General features: G+C 41.5%; 1 protein-coding gene across 4 annotated transcripts; it reads right to left on the bottom strand.

The window, feature by feature from the left end:
- Positions 1-1971: 1971 nt before the first annotated feature.
- Positions 1972-18156, bottom strand: LOC143768803 (interleukin-18-like). Of its 4 annotated transcripts, XM_077257445.1 has the most exons (9): positions 17876-18156; positions 16497-16584; positions 12046-12146; positions 9941-9982; positions 9808-9843; positions 8260-8295; positions 6582-6719; positions 6010-6155; positions 1972-2658 (listed from the first exon to the last, which is right to left on the bottom strand). In XM_077257445.1, the coding sequence occupies exons 4-9, from the start codon at positions 9957-9959 to the stop codon at positions 2443-2445; spliced, it is 591 nt and encodes a 196-aa protein (XP_077113560.1). In that variant the 5' UTR covers positions 9960-9982; positions 12046-12146; positions 16497-16584; positions 17876-18156; the 3' UTR covers positions 1972-2442. The 4 variants fall into 4 exon arrangements, with proteins under 4 accessions (XP_077113560.1, XP_077113558.1, XP_077113557.1 ...); XM_077257443.1 differs by lacking the exon at positions 16497-16584; XM_077257442.1 differs by lacking the exons at positions 12046-12146; positions 16497-16584.
- Positions 18157-22238: the final 4082 nt, after the last annotated feature.

Raw genomic sequence — 22238 nt, 5'->3', positions numbered from 1 at the left:
CCCTTGCTCATCACTAATCATTAAGTGTTTTTCTTTTAGGTCTTTATGGCTTGGTTTTGCCTTTTTTCCTGTTGCACATGCAGATTGTTTAGTTTAGAAATCTGTTTCATAAAGAGATGACGGGTCCTCCTGTTTAGATTTTTCTGCTCTGGAGGACCTGACCAGTATTAAATGGACAATCATCTGTGTAATGTTCAATTTACTCTGTGTAGGTGCTGCGGCATAATAGATCACATACTGCCAAGTTTCTAGTTAGATATTTATTCATTTACATTTTTTTTTATCATTTTAACTAGCACCAAAGCAATAGAAATAGAGAAGATGAGGTCTGTCTGTACTCCAGGAATAGGGAACCAAATAGTTTTTATACGCAGTTTTGGAACCAGTCACAACGAAACCCAGGGTTTGATAAATCACAAAATGTTCTTGTCATCAAACCAAGTACCGGTATCTTAATTTACATCCTCTTGGAGGCCAGTGTAAAAGCAAAAAGTATATATGGCGAGATCATGAAATGAGAATGAAGACGTCAGCAGTGAGAAAAGTGGCTGTAAAGTGTCCATAACGAAGAGCAAATGAGTAGATGGAGATGATAGGAATAATCTAGATCAGAGATGGAAGGAAATGTGACTTTGCAGAGGGAAACTGGGATAGAAAATTCTTTCTTGTAACTTTAATCTTGTTCTCCATGTTTTCTTTTATATGTTTTTTAACAATTAAATTTAAACACCAAGAAGGAAAACTCGTGGAATTCTGGAAGCCACAGGATGCAGACATGTTAGTAAGTGCAGGAATTTCTGCATGTGGAGCTCATACTTGATACTGAATAAATCAAAATGTTGTTTCCATTTTTTAATCAATTGCAGATCATTAAGTATTTATCCATTCTGTGATTTCAATGATTACATTACTTTTTTCCTTTTTGTTTTTGCAATATCAGTGTTGAGGATTGTACAAGTAAGTAGCGGTGGTAGTTATAGAATTTTTATCATGAGGTTTGTCACAAGCAGCAATTTGGAAGGTTCGGTGTCTGCTTGAGGTGGAAGGTTTTTTTTTTTCCTATGAAGACACAACCACAACATTACTCCCTCACAACTCTCGGGGTCCTCCATCTGAATTACAGGACTTTGATGTGCACCCAGTGGCGCCGCTTGTGGGAGGCAAACGGAGTCCAAAATAAGACATTTTAGACTACTGTTTTACCACCTTTCCAGTGATGTTCGTCTTTTGTAATGGGACACACACAAAAGCAAAGTAGAATGTACAAGAGGACTAATTTGTAAATTAACAAGATAAGTAATCAGCTCAGTATCACAATCCCGCTACTCACTTTGTCCTAGGGAGGCACTGAGTGACAGCTTAGCCTCCCTATGGATAGCAGGGGCATACGGAGCTCTCTCTATTGTGAATGACATTTCAGCCACCCTATAGTATGCAGGGTCATGCTGGGCTGTCAGTATTGTTAATAGGATTTCCCAGCAACTCAATCAGCCTGGGACTACTGTGTTTTCTACAGGTGTCACCTTTTCAGGGAGATTGCCTGGCTATTTAGCTGGCTGACAATGGTTACGTGATTGCCAGTCATAGCTTTAGCTCAGTGCTGTGTGTGCCTTGATTCCTAGTGCTCGGTTATTCTGATCTTTTGCTGTCTGACCTTGCCTTTGACCATCCATTTGCCTAGCCCTTTTATATTGATCCGCTACCTCCCCGGAATTCTGACCCTGGACTATGACCTGTTTATTCCTTTGTTTTGCCCCTCGGTTTATGATGAATTCTCTTGGTATTTGACCCTTGACTTCCCTGCCTCATGGTATGTTTGTGAGAAATGACGTTTACAGGTGTCACACTCCCCACTTCAAGTGGAAGTAGCTCAGATTCCCAAAGATGTAGGAGGTGCTCGGATGGTCAGACTAGCTTCCTGGCACTCGATTAGAGCAATAGACAAACAATCGAGGTATTTTACAACACATCTTTATCAAACCATCCAGTTTATTCTTCATTAAAACCATAAAACCATTTTTTTTTACTAAAAATTGGACACTAAACCAAGGTGTTTCCAACCCATTGTGGATTCTTAGTCGCAGCCAATCATCTGTGTGTCAAATGTCATAAGTGTGATTCTGCTTGAAAATAGATAGGGATCACCTTTGGTCTGATATCATGTTGCCCATCTCTTTTGCAATAGATGGGAAGAAAAACTGATAAGGCGCAGGTCCGCCTTTCATGAGATGGGAGTCATAGGGTTGGAACCACATAAGAAATTAAAGGAGCAATTTTATATTTCGATAAGGGTCCCTCAACTATATTTTTACATTATTTGGCCAAATTCTCTGGTCTCATGCCAAAAAGAAATGATAATGTGCCTATAACCGTCCTTATCACATCAGTCAGTATATTTGTATCTTCTTGTAAAACTTACATGTCGTATCAAAGTTTTTGTTGTCAGTATTTTTCAACAAGGAAAAAGTTTAATGTTTCATCAATGGAAACTTTAGGTTTAGGTTTAAGTATCAACTTCTTTTCTTTGTTCCATGCGAGAAAAAATCCTTTCTTCAATGATGACTCAAAACAGAAACTTTCGCACCCACTCGAAAATTCTTGCAGGTAGAAGATCAATTCACTGGTCTTCGTTGGTATTTCTGGTGGCAATTTATGTTCCTAGTAAATGAAGTCCTTGGTTAATAGTTGTAACTATTGCTAAAGACATAATGTATACTATAAATATGTAACCGTAAAAAACATGGATCACATGGGTAAAATAACAAGTTCTAAAGGAAAATTTAGACTTCTCATTTGAGAAGCATTCAATTTAGGGAAGGCTAACATGACCATTTTTTTTCTCATCCATATTTTGTCCACAATTACTGGCTCCAACTATTCTTCTTAACCTGGGTCATAAGACCTGCGGTGAGGTTATCATCTGTGGCCATAATACCGACCAAAACGTATGACCACTGTATGGTGGTGTGAACTTTCCCTTACACAAAGGAGTAATCAGAAACGTGGTTTACCAAAGATAGACCAGGGCATACCATGATTGTTATGACATATCATCATACCATACATGCTGCTAGGAAACCTAAGAATTATTAGATAGAGCTAACAATTTCTATGGCTTACCCCAATTCATAAAATAGTTTTCATCAATATTCTAACGTGTTTGAAATGTTGCAAAATGTTTGCATGACTGGTAGCTGTACAAAAATGTTGTAATTTTTTTCCATTTTTACTTTTGGATAGCTTTGCCAACTTTTGAAAGTTGAATGTAGTGTAAAGGGGCATGTCTAAGCGCGGCTGACATATTTATCATTGTGTCATCCACAAACTGGATGTGAAATACAACGAAAACCTGCTTTCATCACTGACCAGGTACATTTGTTGCAGAGACACAAGACAGCTCAACAAAAATCCTTAAGGAGGCATGTTTCTCCTTATAAATTTGGCATATCTTATTTCAACAAACTATTCATCAAGACTTGCTTAAAAAAATGCTAATTTTGGGCACCGAGTGATGGGTGAATGTCAGTGAATTATCAGCCTGTGTAAAAGGGGTCTGACGACAAAGCATTTATTCTTAATTATGCCAGATGTATTTTTCCATAGGTCGAGATATAAGCTACTGTTCATATGAGCCTGAACATTGACTTTTGAATTGATGTTTGTTGATTTGTTGAATGCTAGTTGACTACCTATTATATCCACCCCTTCAGCTTATTGTTCTGCTATCCATGAGGGACAAAGGCGCAGGTTCATTGAACAATTGATGTTTGTTAATTTGGTTAATGCCTGCTGAGTACCTATTGTATCAATCCTTGCAGCTTGTTGTTCTGCAAACATTGAAGGACAAAATATGCATGTTATTTGAACACTCAAACAATGAGAGATGGCCTCCTCCCACCTGCCCTCAAACTTGTGGTTAATTGCCTGGACTAGAAAAAAGGGATCTGCCTCTGTTTCCAGAGACTCTACATGACAGCAACCAAAGAACTATATCTCCAATTGGAGGAATACAGATTTGAGACTTTACAGGACGGCAACCATGGAATCATGGCTCCAACCAGAGGAATACAGTTTTGATCCACTGCCCATCACTGAACCCATGGAGACATTTGGAGAACCCAGATTGGACAATCAGTTCACCTGGCCACATACCTCAATGGACTGTCAGATCCCTAAGCTTACAGCTACTTCCTCTCTGTGGGTGCCTGCCAAAAGCAGGCTGCCACTGGTTGGGGTAGTCGGCCCTGAAAGCCCTGAAGTAGCAAATGTTCTATTTCCCGTTGAGCCAGCGGAAAGGTGAAACTCTGTCATTTCCATAATCTCATGTACTTGTTTGGACTGTATTATATATTATTGACTGTTGTTGATCAAAAAAATTATTACCATAGTGAAGACCTGGGCAAAGAGCAGACCGAGACAACTGAGGGGCTAAAAACAGTGGTCCACATTCTACACCTTGTCCTCCCAGCCTGTCTGTTGCCCACTGTCCTCAGGATGCAGGCAGTGGTGAATGCATTGGTGGAGGAGGGGCAGCCAGCCCTTCTTCCACCAATCAGTGAGTGAGACAGCTGACACAATGATGTCATTTAATCACGTCAGCTGTGTACTGTGGAGAGTCAGTTCATCTGAGAGAGCAGAGGCACTGACAGAGCGCTGGGGGGAACGGGAGCAAGGTGAGCATTTTTTTTTCATTTGTATGGGATGTTTGACTGGACATGTGGAGGCTATGGGGTCTCATGCTGGATATGGTAGGCTATGGGGCTCTCATACTGGACATGGGGAGGCTATGGGGCTCTCATGCTGTACATGGGGAGGCTGTGGGGTCTCATGCTGGACATGGGGAGACTAATGGGGTCTCCTGTTGATCATGGTAAGGCTGTGTGTGCTCATAAGATATATAGAAGGGGTTGTGTGTGGGTTCAAATGCTATATAGGGGGATGTAAGCATACTTAAGTCTGCTCAATACAATTAATATTAATATAACCTAATTGCAATTAATATGTTAATATTAATATTGAGCAGAATTAATTTCAGCCTAATGGTTTGGCCTCCACAACAGTAAAGGTACCGTCACACTAAACGATATCGCTAGCGATCCGTGACGTTGCAGCGTCCTCGCTAGCGATATCGTTTAGTTTGACACGCAGCAGCGATCAGGATCCTGCTGTGATGTCGCTGGTCGCTGAATAAAGTCCAGAACTTTATTTGGTCGTCCGATCGCTGTGTATCGTTGTGTTTGACACCAAAAGCAACGATACCAGCGATGTTTCACACTGGTAACCAGGGTAAACATCGGGTTACCAAGCGCAGGGCCGCGCTTAGTAACCCGATGTTTACCCTGGTTACCAGCGTAAAAGTAAAAAAAACAAACGGTACATACTCACCCAGCGTCATACCTCCCCCAGCGTCTGCTTCCTGACACTTACTGAGCGCCGGCCCTAAAAAGTGAAAGTGAAAGCACAGCGGTGACGTCACCGCTCTGCTGTTAGGGCCGGAGCTCAGTCAGTGTCAAGAAGCAGAGGCTGGGGGACGCGCAGGTGAGTATGTACTGTTTTTTTTTTTTACTTTTACGCTGGTAACCAGGGTAAACATCGGGTTACTAAGCGCGGCCCTGCGCTTAGCAACCCGATGTTTACCCTGGTTACCCGGGGACCTCGGCATCGTTGGTCGCTGGAGAGCGGTCTGTATGACAGCTCTCCAGCGATCAAACAGCGACGCTGCAGCGATCGGCATCGTTGTCGCTATCGCTGCAGTGTCGCTTAATGTGACGGTACCTTAAGTCTTTCTTGGCCCCTAGTGAAAATTGCCCACTCCTGCCGTAGCGGGTTATCCTCACCCTGAGTAGTATTATGCCCACGGGGAAGGAGAGAGGGCATTCAGTGGGATGAGCCCTGGTCTATGTGGTGTTTCTAAAGACTGCCAGGCCAGAGGACGAGAGCTCCAGCTGACCCCCGTGTTTCCACAAGGGGTTTAAACCGTCAGGTATTATATATATCTTCAACTCTTACCTCAACATAGACCGCATCACTTTCTACATTTCCAACCTTCAGGACGTAATTTCTTTTTTCTATTTTACAGCTGATGGTTACCGGTAATCCATCTCTACCATGAGCGTTGTCTCTGTATTTGTGCAGATAAAATGTCACTCGCTCCGCTGTAACACAGACATAATACCAAACTGCTCAATGTGGATACATTAATAATAATTTATATTTCTTACATTATGGCTCCTCTTTAGTTTCATCATTTTTTTTTATTTGTTACTGTAAGAATAGGATAGTCTGCAGCTCCATACCTGTCAGATGCATCGTAAATCAATGAGATCCATTGCAATTCATTTGGATCTGTGAATGCTACTATGGCTCCCAACTCAAAAAGGATGGGTGATAGCTTGCTGTTCATTGGAAGCCCGACCCACCAAATCCTGAGGTCTCTAAAGTCTCTAAAGTCGTGGCTTAAATGTAGCAATGGCCGTGCATGTCCACCATCACTGTGTTAATTGTCTGTGGGTCTCACTTTTACTTTATGATAGTTTTTAACTATTTCCCAATCAAGGTAAATAATAGAAGCTATTGCATACCTACAGTATCCTGGACCGGTTCAAAAATGGCATGGGACTTTTCTGTGTGGACGATCAACAGTTCGTCTAGCTCATTTTTAATGATCTGTGGAAATCCATTTTGACTACCAGCACTCATTTTGAAGGCATCAAATTCATCTGTAATTACAGAACAAAAATGGAAGCTAAAACTCAACTTATGATCTGTTCGCGTTACATCAGAAGTACAGTTTTATATACTAATAACCAGTTTACAAGACGATACTCTTATTGTGGCTATACTTCTCTGAACCACAATGTCTGCATGTCTCTGTCCCCACCTACGGCATAATCTATTGAGGAGATTTAATGAAACCATTAAAAAAAGTAATCCAATATGGTGGTCAACTCTATGGCTCAGATTCAGCGACCTTCAGCTTCTTCATTGCTCTTGATGAGGGTGTGTGATGGAGTCAGACGCTTATTATTCATGAAGAGGGACTGGAGTGAAGTTTCTCGTGAAATCCCTCATCTTGAATTAGACATGCTGTGGCATCATGCCCCATCCACGATTTTGTCCTTCCCTAACTGTGCCAGCCGTTTGGCTCCGATTCATCTTCTGACTTCCTCACCGGTCTTTATAAGGGGGTGTGGTGAAGTCATGAAGGACTGGAGTGTGGTTTCTAGTTTAGGGAAATGCTTGTCATGAATCAGACATGCTGACGTTGCACCATCTGGCAAAATGGGTGGAAACGACAAATTTTTGTGCAACTCCGAGTTGCTCCAAAATTTTGCAGCTTTTCAAACCTTTTACACAACCTTTTGGGCATAAACCTATGATGAATTGGGGCCATAAGCTCCAACATATTAAATCTTTAACCCCAGTGAGCTCACCCAATGGTAATTAAAGAGTTATTGACATGGTCTGCTCTCCTTCAAGCTTTTATATCTTGACCCAGTAGCAATAGCTGAAATTGGAAACTCATACTGACATCTTTTCAAAGTTGTCATCTGGGAGAAGTTGAGTTTCATGGAAATATTCAGCCCTTTCCATGCTCCTTTTAGAGGCTAAACCCTTACCTGAACTTCTCTTTGCCAATACGCCTAATCTTTTACCCCCTTCATGTGACTCAACAACATTTCTACCACACCTGCCTAAAACGTTTGCACATGCATATTTTCTGCTGAGAGGAACTGGTATTTTTCTTCCTTCCACTGTAGGCAGACATAGGATCCAATATAGTTCTTGTACTATGACTGTGGTTTGTTATACATTTTCCAGTCACCGATTCAGGTCTATGCCATTTTCCAATTATGCTGCAATTATGGGTCATGTTCGAAAAAGTCGATCACTTCTCCGTGTGAATTACCAATTGAGATGAATCAAAGAAAAAAAGTTTTTTTCCCTGAATTCTATCACGCTTCCTGTAATTGTAGTTTTTATAGTTCATGATAAAACCACATCTTTCTCTGCAGTTCTCCAGTGTTCGGAGCTCTTCTACTTGGCTGTAGCTGCCAGAGCAGAAGTTTCAAATTAAATAAATTTTCTATTAACTAAATACATTAGCCCCTTTAATAATCTTCACCACCATGACCATCTTTATTACCCCCTTCGATGCCCTAGACCAACAATCTAAAGGGTATACATAAATCTAGTACAGACCTATTCAATTTCAGCATGGGTACATAAGTTCTAGAAGTAAGTCTGAAATCATATTACCAGGTGAATGCAGTTTCATTTGCAGAACATAATAATCTAGAATAAATAAAGAAAAAATGATATAAAAAACATAAAGAACTCATAATAGTAAAGTTAACATAAGACTGTATGGGGAAATTACAGGAATTGGTGTTGCTATCTTGTTCTTTCAATGTAATGTAGAAAATGCTATTCCAGCAAGCCATGACGTGTCTGTAGCTTTATGGAGTCTTACGGTCCATTACATGGGCAAATTTCTGCCCATAATGAACATTCATTTAAAGGTTCATTTAAGAGGGCCAATACAAACTGTGCGGGGGCAGAATGGTCGATAATATGACCGTTCTGTCCCCATACAGCAGGCATGTTGTCCTTCTGTCCTAATACATTAGACATGTTGTCGTTACGTCCCCATACAGCAGGCATGTTGTGGTTCTGCCCCCATACAGTAGGCATGTTGTCGTTCTGTCCCCATACAGCAGACATGTTGTTGTTCTGTCCCCATACAGCAGACATGTTGTTCTGTCCCCATACAGCAGACATGTTGTCGTTACGTCCCCATACAGCAGGCATGCTGTGGTTCTGTCCCCATACAGCAGACATGTTGTCGTTACGTCCCCATACAGCAGGCATGCTGTGGTTCTGTCCCCATACAGCAGATATGTTGTCGTTCTGTCCCCATACAGCAGCCATGTTGTTGTTCTGTCACCATACAGTAGATATGTTGTCGTTCTGTCCCCATACAGAAGCCATGGTGTCGTTCTGTCCCCATACAGCAGGCATGTTGTCATTCTGTCCCCATACACCAGGCATGTTGTCATTCTGTCCCCATACACCAGGCATGTTGTCGGCAGCACATCCTATGTTTACATGTTGCAATGTGAAGCTGATATGAACCAACTTAGCCATAAAACCAGCATTAGACATAGAAGGAGCCTTTGGCTCATTCTTCAGTGTATCAAATGACTTTTATATACAGCCCAATAATTGGGAACAACCTTGCAAAGTGTGAAAGGACGTTTACTTGCAGATGATGAATATGGAGATGACTAGGTAATCAACTTTAGATGCAATATGGCTACAAACTAGATTAGGATGTACTTGTACATCTCAGACCACAGGGACACTTGATGTGAAAACACTGAAAGGGCCTGGCTTGGCTGATGAACTGAGCCTGACAGCCGGCCTGTTTCATCCCATGCTGACATTTCTTGCTTGCTTTGGATTGAAGGTATAAAATTGGAATATCAGTGGTGATCTAATAAGTAAAGTATATTAGTTTTGTTAATTCAAATTGATTTGCAAATATCTTTTTTGTCCCCTTCAAATGATGAAATTCTGTCCGCCTGCTGCCACCACTAGAGGGAGCTTAGGTGCATGCCGCATACTGTTTCTTTACTGTGTGCATTTATTGGCTCATGCAGCATCACATTACTATTTGCTCTACGTCCATATAAAATAAATATTCTTAAATAAAAAATGTATCAAAAAATGCATGGAGCTCGCATTGTTTTAACAAGCACACAAGTTTGGAAAAGCAGTGTTGGAAAAGCAGTGACTTTGACTTACGCTGACTTGGCCTTTCATCCATCTTCCACAGAAAAGCTGGAAAAAAAAATTGATTTACTTTTAGTGAATGGTTAAAATCAGGACCTTTCCCTCCTTCCATTTCGCACCCAAACTCCTATTGTATAATACTCACTTTGGTCACATTGCAACATTTTGTTTCTTATTCGCAGAATCACTGAAAAATTGCAGAAAATACAAATTAATTACCCTACATCAAGCAACAAATAATATAACACCCGGCCACGGGTACACGTGTCTCCCCATGTACACGGAAATGGAGGCTGTGATGGTGGCAACCTCTGCCCATTGGCTATAAAGGCATCCATTTAAAGGATGAGCTTTATGATCATGTATCAATTAAAGGGGTTGTCTTATCTTAATTAAGTTTTTGAAAAGTGCTTTAAAAAAAGCAACTTTGCAATTTACCGCTCAAGAATGGGGGTATTTTTTTTTAAATTCCATAGTTGTCTGCCTAGCTTATCCACCACCAATTTATCAGATAAGCAACGAGCGTGCGCCTTCAAGGCCTTTGCTTTAGTTATGTCATGAAAAGAGCGAAAAAATGGAACAAATCCCAAAAATCATAATAATCATCAAAGAAAATATTTTATTTTTACAAAAATACATATCAGTACATAAAAAGTATTGTCACCATACAGGTAGGAAATACAGAAAAGAACCTGAAGGTAAGCTGGTTCAGGTGGGAAGAGCAAAGTACATCCAGGGCCAGCACACTAATAGTAGTTATACTATTCCGGATATTACATACACAGCGAAGGAGATATCAATGTATTCAAGGGGTGCCAAAGGCAGTATCCCATATAGCACTCCTTAGTCAATTAGTAATTGACCTTTTTGGGGACAATGCCAGACTCGTCAGCATTGGACAGGATAAGTTCCAGTTCCCTAGAAAACATCTGTGTCGGATTTTGCGGTAATATCCGATATGTTTTATTTCTAAGTTGGCGGAAAGCCTCCCTTTCATATTTATCAGTTGGCCAGATCACCACATTCCCCCCTTGTCCGCTGGTTTGATTACCACAGACTCCAACGACTAATTCCCTCAGGGCTCTCCTCTGTGCACCAGTGAAGTTGTCGTATCTGTATTTTGGTATTTTCTTCAAATTATCAGTAATCAATCTACAAAAAATTTCAACTTGTGGACATAGGGACAAGGGGGGGGAACGTGAGAGATCTGGACCCAACAGGTGTAGGGAAATTACCTAAAACCTCAGGTGGTTGTTCCCTCAGCAAATCCTCCAGTGCTTCAAGAGCCTCGCGTTCCACATCACTAGAAAGGCCTTGATCTGAATTCTTCTGACTGTACAATTTCTTTAGGATAAGCTTACGGCAGTTCCGGTTTGCGGATTACTTAAGGGTATCAGAATGGTCAATGTCCAACCCCTTTTGAGAAAGCTTGACCGTGAAAAGCGCGTCAGGGGGCTGCTGGGGCAAGTGGGAGAGCCGTCCGTTTACGCTATGGGTAAGCATGCTTACATTACTAATTGACTAAGGAGTGCTATGTGGGATACTGCCTTTGGCACCCCTTTACTACATTGATATCTCCTTCGCTGTGTATGTAATATCCGGAATAGTATAACTACTATTAGTGTGCTGGCCCTGGATGTACTTTGCTCTTCCCACCTGAACCAGCTTACCTTCAGGTTCTTTTCCGTATTTCCTACCTGTATGGTGACAATACTTTTTATGTACTGATATGTATTTTTGTAAAAATAAAATATTTTCTTTGATGATTATTATGATTTTTGGGATTTGTATACTCCGTTTTTTCGCTGTATCTCATGTTTATTGGAGTTGTCCTGGCAACAGAGTGTTTCTGGGTATTAACTTTGGGAGAGCCCGATTTTTCTGCTCTCGGCCATATATTAAGATTGCGCTTCATGATTCTTTGCTTAAGTATGTCATGAAAAGGTATAATTTAATGGCTGCTTCCACATCTGGCACCTATAGGTTTCCATCCATGGAGTCCACCAGAAAAGGAGCTTTTCCTACAGATCAATTCTCCATTCTGGGTCACAGTGTCACAAGCAGTAGACCTTCTCCCCAGGATGTCCACATGCCCCAAAGATAAAATAAGAATTGTCCTCTGATCACTGTGATTCAGATACATGGTCAATTTCTGCAAACCTACAGCAGATCGGCCATGTCCAGATATAGGTAGGGTAGGGAATGTCTTCAGTAGACAACCTCGTGAAATATGCCATGCTTTACACTTACGTAACAGTAACTTATCTAAGCAGCTCGTCCAGGTTTCGTCATCTCGGCAGCAGGGATTTCCCAAACGTAAAAGAGGCCATGAAGATCAGAAAGAAAAGTCACTACGTAGTAAAACAATAAAACATGCAACGTGACTGAGCAGATGTGTAGTAATCATTGTCTTCCGCAATTCTACACAACAAGAAAAATGCCGATGTCGGCATTACATGTCCATTAGATTCACCCGGCTCCATCATGGATCCATAAGGAAAGACTCCTCCGCCTCCACTGCTATGTCAGCATGATGCACAATGACTCAAAGGACGTCCATAATAATTAAGACGATTCAATATTGCCATCTAATAAACAAATAATACAGCATAGAATGCTTGAATAATACCATTATACACTACCAGTTCAAACACACCATGCCTACGTCCGGTGACTGCTGCAGAACGTTCAGACCGTCACTTCTACCGATACTTTCTTGATCACACATACACATAACCCCCATAAACCTCGTTTCCTACAAACCTACACTCGCAGGTATATAAAATTGCACAGTAGTTCGCAGAGGTCTCTGGGATTTTATTATTATATTTCGTATGCAAAAAAAAATAATAATTTGCCACAATTTTTTGCAAAAGCTGCAGCTAAAAGAACTCAGAAAAACAAGTAAAAGAACTGCCCACGGCCACATAGCTATTATGTCTTGCTTCCAAAACTGCTCGTCTAAAATTACAAAACGCAAGGGGTTTATCCAGGAATAAACTGCTCCTTGACTACAGGTTGGGTCTGGTAATGCAGATCAGCTTTACTTAAATGTATGGGACAGAGCTGTAATATTAAGCCTAACCTCTGGGTCAGCAGCAGGTACGGGCTGGGGCTGAAATTCAGTCCTGGTATTTGAAACAGATGGGCTATATTACTAATATTACTCTGGATGGAGGAAAGGAAGATTTACTACAAGACCAATATTTCTAATGATAGCTGTGGCTTGTTGGGGTAAGTGATGGAGTCAGTAACTTTGTGCTCCATCACAATTCTTAACAGTATGGGTGTCTTGAGAACACCGATTCTGTTGGCAACGTAGCAGACAAGGCGGCCCATGATCAGACAGGCCCTTCTGGCATGCGCCAGAATTGCCAGATGGCCAGTTCGGCCCTGGTCAGCAGGTTTAACATTGCTATATTATTTTTTGTCATGTGTCCATTTTCCTAAAATCCCTAGTTATCGGCCTCGGAAAATCAGCCCCTGGGATGGTCTAATGGTAAATAATGGGGCTTTGTTAGCACTTCGTCTACCATAAGAGGGCATTGAACGTCAAGATCGCATACAGGTGGGAGATGGGTTGACCACAGCGTCTAAGGAGTTAAAAAAAAATTTAATTAAGATATTTTGTGAGCTCCTCTAATTGCCTGATGTCCAATGATGAAAGCAGAGATCCGGGAATCAGGATTTTACGGAGCTGGAATCTTTAGTAACGAATCTGTAAAAAGCCAACAGGGTGGTCAGTAACATTTTGTTATTCATGACATGACAATTTTGGGTGAAAGAAAGGGAAATGGAAAGTCCTGTTCCTGAACCGTCACATTTTTCTGTACTTTATAAGTTGGGAAACTCCCTACTTGTCACGAAGAGACCAGGAATGGAAGGAATGTCCTCTGTAAAAGACAAAAGGGAATTCTAAAAAATGTTGTTTTATTAATCTTTGCTTTTATTAACAAGCCCACGTAATACAGTACTGTCTGCAAGTAATCATCCCATCCACCTCCTCCTGGCCCTGTACACGCCCAGATGTTGTACATGGTCCTCACAGATGGTTCCAATCACCACCAGACTAAAGCTTTCAGAGAAGTCCTCCCACTCTGTTATGATCTCTCTTTTTCTGTTTTTTGGTCTCTTTCTTTTTCAGTGTCTCGCTGTGTTTCAGTCTTTTACTCTGCCGCCTAAAGGGTAAGATTTCTACTTGTGGAGAGTGACAGGCCTTTTGTGCCAGTGTAAGAAGACTTATAGGCCGGGTAATGCTCCTCTGGAAAATTAAATAGGCAAATTGCTTCCTCAGACAGAAAGAGAACTTGAAGTTTTCTTGAAACAGAGAAAGAACAAAACAGTAAGGGAGAGATTGGAAGAGAGATCAAATGAGAGAGAGGAGAAGAGCTAAAAAACAAAAGGGAGATTGAAATAAAGACACGGGTCACAAGAAAGCAAAAGAGTGATACATTAAAAATTTAAATTGTCTCTTCAAAAGAGAAAGAGCACTTGAATTCTAGCACCACCTATTGGAAGCAGCAATCCTAAACGTCAATATCGACCCTTTAACGAGCCTTGCAATATGATATAAAACAAACCAGAATCTCAATTTAGGCATGTTTCAGGTGTTGCCTTTAAGTCTCCTTACGTTGACATTTCAGGAAAGTCACTCTCCACAAAGAGAGGTTACCCTCTTACACTCCAGTCATGTCTGCAAATAGAGATTCTGGTTTGGCTTTTATCCTAAATCATGTGGCAAGGCTCGCTAAAGGGTCAATATTGACAGTATTGACTTTTAGGATTGTTACTTCCAATAGTTGGCGCTAGAGTTCAAGTCCTCTTCCTCTTTGAAGAGACAATTTACATATTTATTGTCTCACTCTTTCGCTCTTTCTTGCGACCCCTGTCTCTCTATTTCGATCTCCCTATTAGTTTTTTGAGCTCTCTTACGAGCATTTGATCTCTCGTCCAATCTCTGTGTTTTGATCTTTCTCTTTCGATCCCTCTTTCACTCTCTCAATCCCTCATTTTCGATTTCTCTTTTTCTATCTCTCCATATCTTTGTTTCGATCTCTTTTTAATCTTTCTGTTTTGATTTCTGTTTCAATTGCTCTTTTAATGTCTATCTCGCTCTATCAATCTCCTTATTTACATCTGTTCTGATCTTTTTTTGATCTTTGTTTTGACCTCTCTCTCTGTTAGGGTTGGCGGAACGCACCGAATATATATATATATATATATATATATATATATATAACAGTTGGTGCGTTCACAACCTGGGTTCCACCGTGCAGGAGAGAAACCTGCTGCTAGTAATAGGCGGTACTATATGGCGGTATTAGCGAACTCTGTTACTTCACAGATTCGCTAGAATAACAAGATGCTGTGCCCTGTTAACCTCACAGAGGAACACCGCTACCAAACAGAGCAAAACTGTGGTCATGCAGTTAGAATAGCAGACAAACAACTCCTCACTGGAGGTGCCGGTATTGTAGGGGCTTATTTCATCCAAACCCTGACCACATACACTGGCGCTGAGCTCTTTAACATTGGTTTGATACTAGCGCATGGCCGTGCGGCCATGCAAACCTTTTATAGTTTTAGCACTCAACGACCTTCCTAGTGGTCCAACAGGAACCGCTTCAGGACCTGCGCATGTGACCCTCGACCTTCAATGGGAGGTCGTCCTGTGGGCATGCCCAGTATGGGAAAAGCAGGACTTAGTCCCAGAAAGATCTGCTCGCTGCTGATCAGCGCTGGCTACAAAGGCAGAGCCTGGAAGAACAGTAGTAACCAGTCGCCCAGCATCAGCCTGAGTCAGACGCTGGGACCGACGTCTCCGCTGAGCAGGCTCCACTGCGGCTGGAGAAGAATGGGACACCGCAACGGAGATGGTTCGAGATTCTCCCTGTGCAAAGGCGGGAACTTGACACCTAACACTCTCTGCTTCAATCTCCTTTTCTGAATACATCGATATCTCACTCTTTCACTCTCTTCTGTTATCTCTTTCTTTCTATCTCCATCTTTCTGTTTCTTTCAATCTCTCTATTTCGATTCATCTCTTTTCTTTCTTTTTCAATGTCTCACTGTTTCGACCTTTTTCTTTCTAGCTCTGGTCCAATCCCTTTATTTTCCCCTGTTTTGATCTCTCTTTTTCAATATTTGTGTTTTAACTTCTCTCTCTTTCAGCTATTTTTTTTCTGTATCCATCTCTTTTTCTGTCTAGATCCTTTTTTTCTATCTCTTTCGATCTCTCCCAATTTCTATCTCTGACCCAGTTTCAGTATATTTTTTCAATCCCTTTCTCTGTTTCGATCTTCCTCCCGGTTTTGTAATTCAGTGTCCCAGCACTAAGAAAATCGAGCTTAGAAGCCACATGTAAATTAGCCATTAAGTGTGTTGAGAGGGTGGGCTAATGAAGGAGGACATGAACATGCCCCCAATGCACAAACTCACTAATTTACCTGGATTGGCTTTTAATAAATGAATCGCCTTATCAAGAGTTAATTTATGCAATCACCAGTCTACAGAAAATGATTATGACCATCACGTGTATTTTTTTGCTACACAGCTTCATACAGTACTGAGCCCTATATCAACAATTGTTCTAAGCCAGAATATGGCAAGTACCACTCAACTAATTAAAGTAGCGACATTCATCATTACTTTAATACGCTAAAGTCAGTGAAACTGGTAAATTGCTAGAATCTTGAAGGTACCTTCAAGTGCAGTTCTGATAACCATCAGTTGCTATGAGGATTCTGATTCTCATGAGGACCAGGAAAGTAAGACCAAGAATTACACCTGCTGCAGAGGATAAGTTCATCAAAGTTACCAGCTTCAAAAACAGCAAATTGACAGAACATCAGAAAACAGGCCTCATAAATGGTGAACGGACATCAAATAGCAGACAGATCTCAACATAAACTGTCCAGAGGTGACTGCAGGAAGCAATATTTTATAGTCAAATTGCTGCAAAAAAATCACAACGGAGGACTGGCCAACAAGAAGTAGTTTGGGTCAATCAACACAAAGACTGGACATTAGATCAGAAGAAATCTGTTTTGTGATCTGAGGAGTCAGAATGGAAATATTTTATACCAACCGCCATGACTTTGTGATACGCAGAAAATGTGAGTGGATGGTTTATACATGTGTGGTGTGAATGGGAGATGGATGTGATGTTGGGGGTGAATTGCTGATGACAATGTTGGTAATTTATCCCAAATTCATGGCAAACTTTCCCATCATGACAACCACTACATTCTTCAACTACATCTGCACTTAGTGTGACCATCATTTGTGTTGCAACAGGACAGTGACCCAAAACATATCTCCGGGCGATGTGACCAAGGAGCAGAGGGATGGAGGCTGTATCAGATGTCATGGCCTCTACAATCACCCCACCAACCCAATTAACATAGTTTTGCATGAGTTGGATTCAGAGTGAAGGTAAAGCAGCCGACAAATGCTCAGCACCTCTGGGAATTCCTTCAAGACTTGAAAACCATTCTAGGTGACGACCTGATGAAGCTGCTAGAGAGAATGTCAAGGGGGTGTGAGGCTGTTATAAGAGTGAAAGAGGAGTGTGAGGGAGGTACTGCGAGTAATCGAAGATATAAACCATATTATCATTTGTTTACTATTTGGTTCCATATGTTTTTTTCATGGTTTTGCCGCCTTCAGCCTGAATCGAGAATGTGCACATTCCAATAAAAACAAGCACATTCCAATAAGAGCAAGGAAAACAATGTCAAGCACCGGTGTGTCCTAACTTTTGTTTGGTACTGTGTGTGTTGTATGTATGTATGTATGTATATATATATATATATATATATATATATATATATATATACACATATATATAGACATATAGATATATTACATATATACATGTGTAATGCATAAAGAGTATTTATATGAGCTAAATATGAATTTATAGCGTGGAGCACAAAGTTGTGAAAATAAAATGTTTATGCATGAACATACAATATGCATGCACATTACGTGCGTACAGTATGTGTACAGGTAGAGTATATAGCATGTGTATGTACAGTATGTGTGTGTATGTACATGTATATTATATATATTCTCTTACCTTAGAATACTGCAGATCCCAATGAATGAACCGGCGTGAGACTGTTCTTCTTTCACTCGAGCTCCCAGAAAAGTGACAGCAGCTTCCGTCTGTGCAGCCTCCTTTTATGGATGCTGCCAAAGTTCTTTCAGGAGGGATTTGTTCTTCTTTTCTTCTTTTTTTTTTATATCTCACACTTTAGCGACTAATGGGATTTTTTCAGATGATGCAATATAACCGCTCCCAGCAACACACATTGCAAATTGTTTTATTTTGCTTTTTTTAAAGGGTTAAAAAACAAACCACAGTCCTATAGTTTATAAGAAAGTTGCAAGTGTCAGCGGTGACACAATCTATGGTAGCTGATCTCCAATTGCTTTCCTATGGATAGATCATCAGTGGTGTTGTAGTGAAAAAAAACCCTTTCGATTAGCATTTTTTAAATCTTTTATTATGCAAATTTTCAGCTGCGTTTTTCAGTACCAGCAAAGTTTATGAGCTTTCAGATATCTCATGCACACAGCTTCTTTTTTTTGTTGTTGTCTTCAGCATTTGGTGCAATAACTTCGTTTTTACATAATGCAGCTTGTCACTTCTTTTAGTGTTTTTTCAGCATGTTCACCTATTGAAAGTGATGAGTAAGTGCACAAAATGCTGAAATAACACAGGTATCAAGTTTTGCTGCCTTTTTGGTGCCAAAACATGATGAAGTGAACTATCAGCATGCGCAAGAGACAAATGTAGCTGGACAAAAACATGGGAAAAAAACGCAAAAAAAAAATGCAAAAAAACAACAAAGAAAAACCTACTTTTTTTTAAAGCAAACTTCTTACTGCCAAGAGAGCAGCTTTTGCTTGTTAAAAAAAAAAAGCATCAAAATCGCAACATGCTAGAAATGTTAATAAAAAAAATACTTTTTATCATTCATCACCTGGTTTACCCAGCCAAAAGACTGAGAACGGTTGTAAAAGGGCTTGACAGCCAGCCCCTTTCATAACACTGCCAATATTAGATGTTTCTGGACCAGGATAGTGGGGGAAGGGGGGTTATAAAATTTAGAATTTTGGTGCTGATCTAATAACCAAGGTCCCGAATACATAAACAAAAATGTGATGTCAAGGTACCCCAACTGATAATGCAATACCCGGCCACAATGATCTCTACGTAAACTGAGGTTGTGACGGTGGAACTTGTATAGCAATTTGTCCTCAACTACCCTGACTAACCATATATGCCACGGACCCCGATGGAGGAGACATAAGAGCTATTAGGCCGGGGTCACACATGCGTGTTTTACGTACGTAAGAGCGCAGAAACTACGTACGTAAAACTCGCATTACATACGGCACAATGCTTCTCAATGGGTCTAGTCCTATAAGGCGTATATTACGGATCCGTAATTTACGGAGTTGTACGGGCGCAGAAAATCGCAGCATGCTGCGTTTGTCAGCGTATTGCGCAAAAAATACGCCAATGCAAGTCTATGGGAGAGCGTATAATACGGAATGCTTACGGACCATCCGTGTGCCTTGCGCGAAATACGGATTTACTGGCAGATGTCCTGAAACGTCCAAAGGCCTCAATCAGGCAGGTGAGACATGCTAATTAGCTGAAAAAGCCAGACAGTGAACCCGGAAGTCTGCTGCACGCCTCCACGGAGTGATATTCAGCATGGCAAACATTGTCAACGCGGACATGCTCATAATTTTGGTCCAAGAGAGGCCTGTCCTCTGGGACCAAAGAGACCCTAATTATGCCAACAGGGCACAAAAAGAGGCAGCATGGAGGAGCGTGTGTGTGGCCCTCTTCCCACATTATGACCAGCAGCCACGTCAGACACAGCGACAGATAAGTAAGTACACCCATGTTTGAAATTTAATGTTCTTGTGAATTATCAGGCCCTTACTACTTTGAATTTCTCTTCACGAATGTAGTAAATAGTCATGAAGGAACTAGAAAGCCCACCAGTAGATACATGGTGTTGTTCATGAGAAACGGATTTCATTAATGTTTAGAATAGGTGTCCCTTTTACTTACTAACAGTGTTTCCCATTATTTGTCCTTTCTGTGATAGAGGTTAGTGGACTCTGTCCTTGTGGCTTTGCTTGCTAATTGTGTTTTTTTGGTATATTTAAGATTAAATCTTCTCCCCAAAGGCCTATTTGGATGCTACACTTAAATCTCTGTAGTCAGTTCCACCTTTTGTGAGCTCACTGATTAATGGCCTAAAGAATGTGTGTATTTTTTGTTGTTACAGTGGGTGATGTTACAACAAGGTGGCGGAGTAACTTGTCATTGACCCAGTTAGGGAAGTTGAAGAGGTGGCTGGTCCATCTGCTGCTCCCTCTGGCTCCATCCCTCCTGGATCCTCATCTGGTCAGGCAGCTCCATCTGCCTCCGTCCCACACCCTGAGGACCCACATTTTGCCTCTTCTGCAGCAGCCTCATCAGCAGCACCACCACCTAGCCAGGATGACCCTGGAAATAGCAGCAGCCCAACTGTTGCCCTGGCTCCATCCCCACAGGCTGCAGGCAGACCACAGCGTGCACGCCGCAGAAGAGAATTGCTCCAAAGGTGCCAAAACATGGATGCTGGGGTCCTGAGCTACTTGGCCCGTGTTCGAGACGATGATGGGGAGGAGGGATTTACCAGGAGCATGGCCCATTACTTAAGGTCCCTAGAGCGTGAGTTAAGGCTTCGTGTGAGAGGGTGTTTTCAGATCCTTGTTGACGCATGCACCCCCCCAAATAACCCATACAATCTCATGCATATGATTGAACAGTGGCAGATGTCACCTGAAAATCTTCTGCGGCCTCAGAGATTTCAAGGCCTGGCAGCTCAACAAGGATCTGAAGCACCCCCTCCACGACAGCCAACACCTCAGCCCCAACCCCCATCAAACACACAATGGCCACCTCAGCAACATATGGCGGGATATCTTCAACCATCCCAATATGGCCACTTGTCCACACCCAGTGCTGGAGGCTGGTCCCAACCTGGGTATGGACAATATGGTCATTTTGGGTTGGGTTATGATTCCCGGCAATATGGTTATCACCAGCAGGGGTATCTACCAAATCCTCGCCCCACTCTTCCAAGTTCCCAGCATCATAGCTTGGCAAATGTCCCTCAGGCCACTACAACATCTGCACAGGGTGCTGGACAATTGGCCCTACAAATGCCACCTGATGCAGACAATGAGCAAGCTACTTCTCCTGCCCCAACCTACCAGGACTTGTAATTTTTTTTTTTTTATGTTACTTTAAACTTTTGTTATTTTTTTTTAATATGATTTGGATACAATATTTAGGCTTGTATTGTCACTACAGAGCATGTTTTCTTGTGGTTGTTTGCGCAATTTTTGGCTCAAAAGAAAAATAGGCCTTTATAAGGCCAAAAAAAGGTTCTGAAAAAAACAGAACCTAGACAGTAAAAAAAGTTATTCAGTAAAACGTTTTATTACTACCAATCACCGTCTGTATGCGCTGGATTCATTCTTCCATCACACACACATGATATGCTGATAACCATATGTGAAATAAGAAAATACAACACACACAGTTGGAAACTTGATTAACACATACTTTATAGAGCTAATTAATTACACATGCAAAAAGGCATAGTCTTGCCAGGGAATAGCACCTTGAGGAGTCATAAAATAATTTGTAAAGATATCACGAACTCTCAGTCCAGAAAGTGGACGAAGCGGAGGAGGGACATATGGGGTAGGCCTAGGAACATTGTTCATGAGGTTATCTTCCAAATTTGGAGAGGAACAATCATGTATTCTTGTGAAATTATGTAGAATGACACAGGCTTTGATCACCTCATTGATTGTAGCCTCACTCAGCTGGATGGCAGACTGAAGAACACGCCATTTGGCCACAAGAATCCCAAAGGCGCACTCAACCAGTCTCCGTGCCCTGGCAAGTCTCAAATTAAACACCCTCCGCCGGTGGTCAAGGTTGCGCCTGGGGTAAGGCCTCATGACGTGCCTCGACAGTTGGAAGGCCTCATCTCCAACCAAAACAAAAGGCACTGCTTCCGCATTGGAGCCTGGGAGTTGTTGTGGTGGTGGGAGGTTCAACTGGTTGTCACGTAGCCGCCGACCCATTATGGACGAATTGAAGACCCTAGAGTCTCCAGTTCGCCCATAGGCCCCAATGTCTACAATTACAAACCTGTAGTTACTGTCAGCAACTGCTAACAGAACTACAGAGAAAAACTGCTTGTAATTGTAGAATTGGGAACCAGAGTTCGGCGGCTTACGCACCCTGATATGTTTCCCATCCACAGCTCCAATGCAATTAGGGAAGTCACAATTATTTCTGAAACCTGTGGCGATTTTAATCCAATCGTCCTGTTTTGGCTCCGGCAACACAG

This window comes from Ranitomeya variabilis, chromosome 4 (assembly GCF_051348905.1).
Source record: "Ranitomeya variabilis isolate aRanVar5 chromosome 4, aRanVar5.hap1, whole genome shotgun sequence".
NCBI lineage: Eukaryota > Metazoa > Chordata > Amphibia > Anura > Dendrobatidae > Ranitomeya > Ranitomeya variabilis.
The sequence above is the reverse complement of the archived record's forward strand: the minus strand, read 5'-3'. Positions and strand labels throughout refer to the sequence as shown.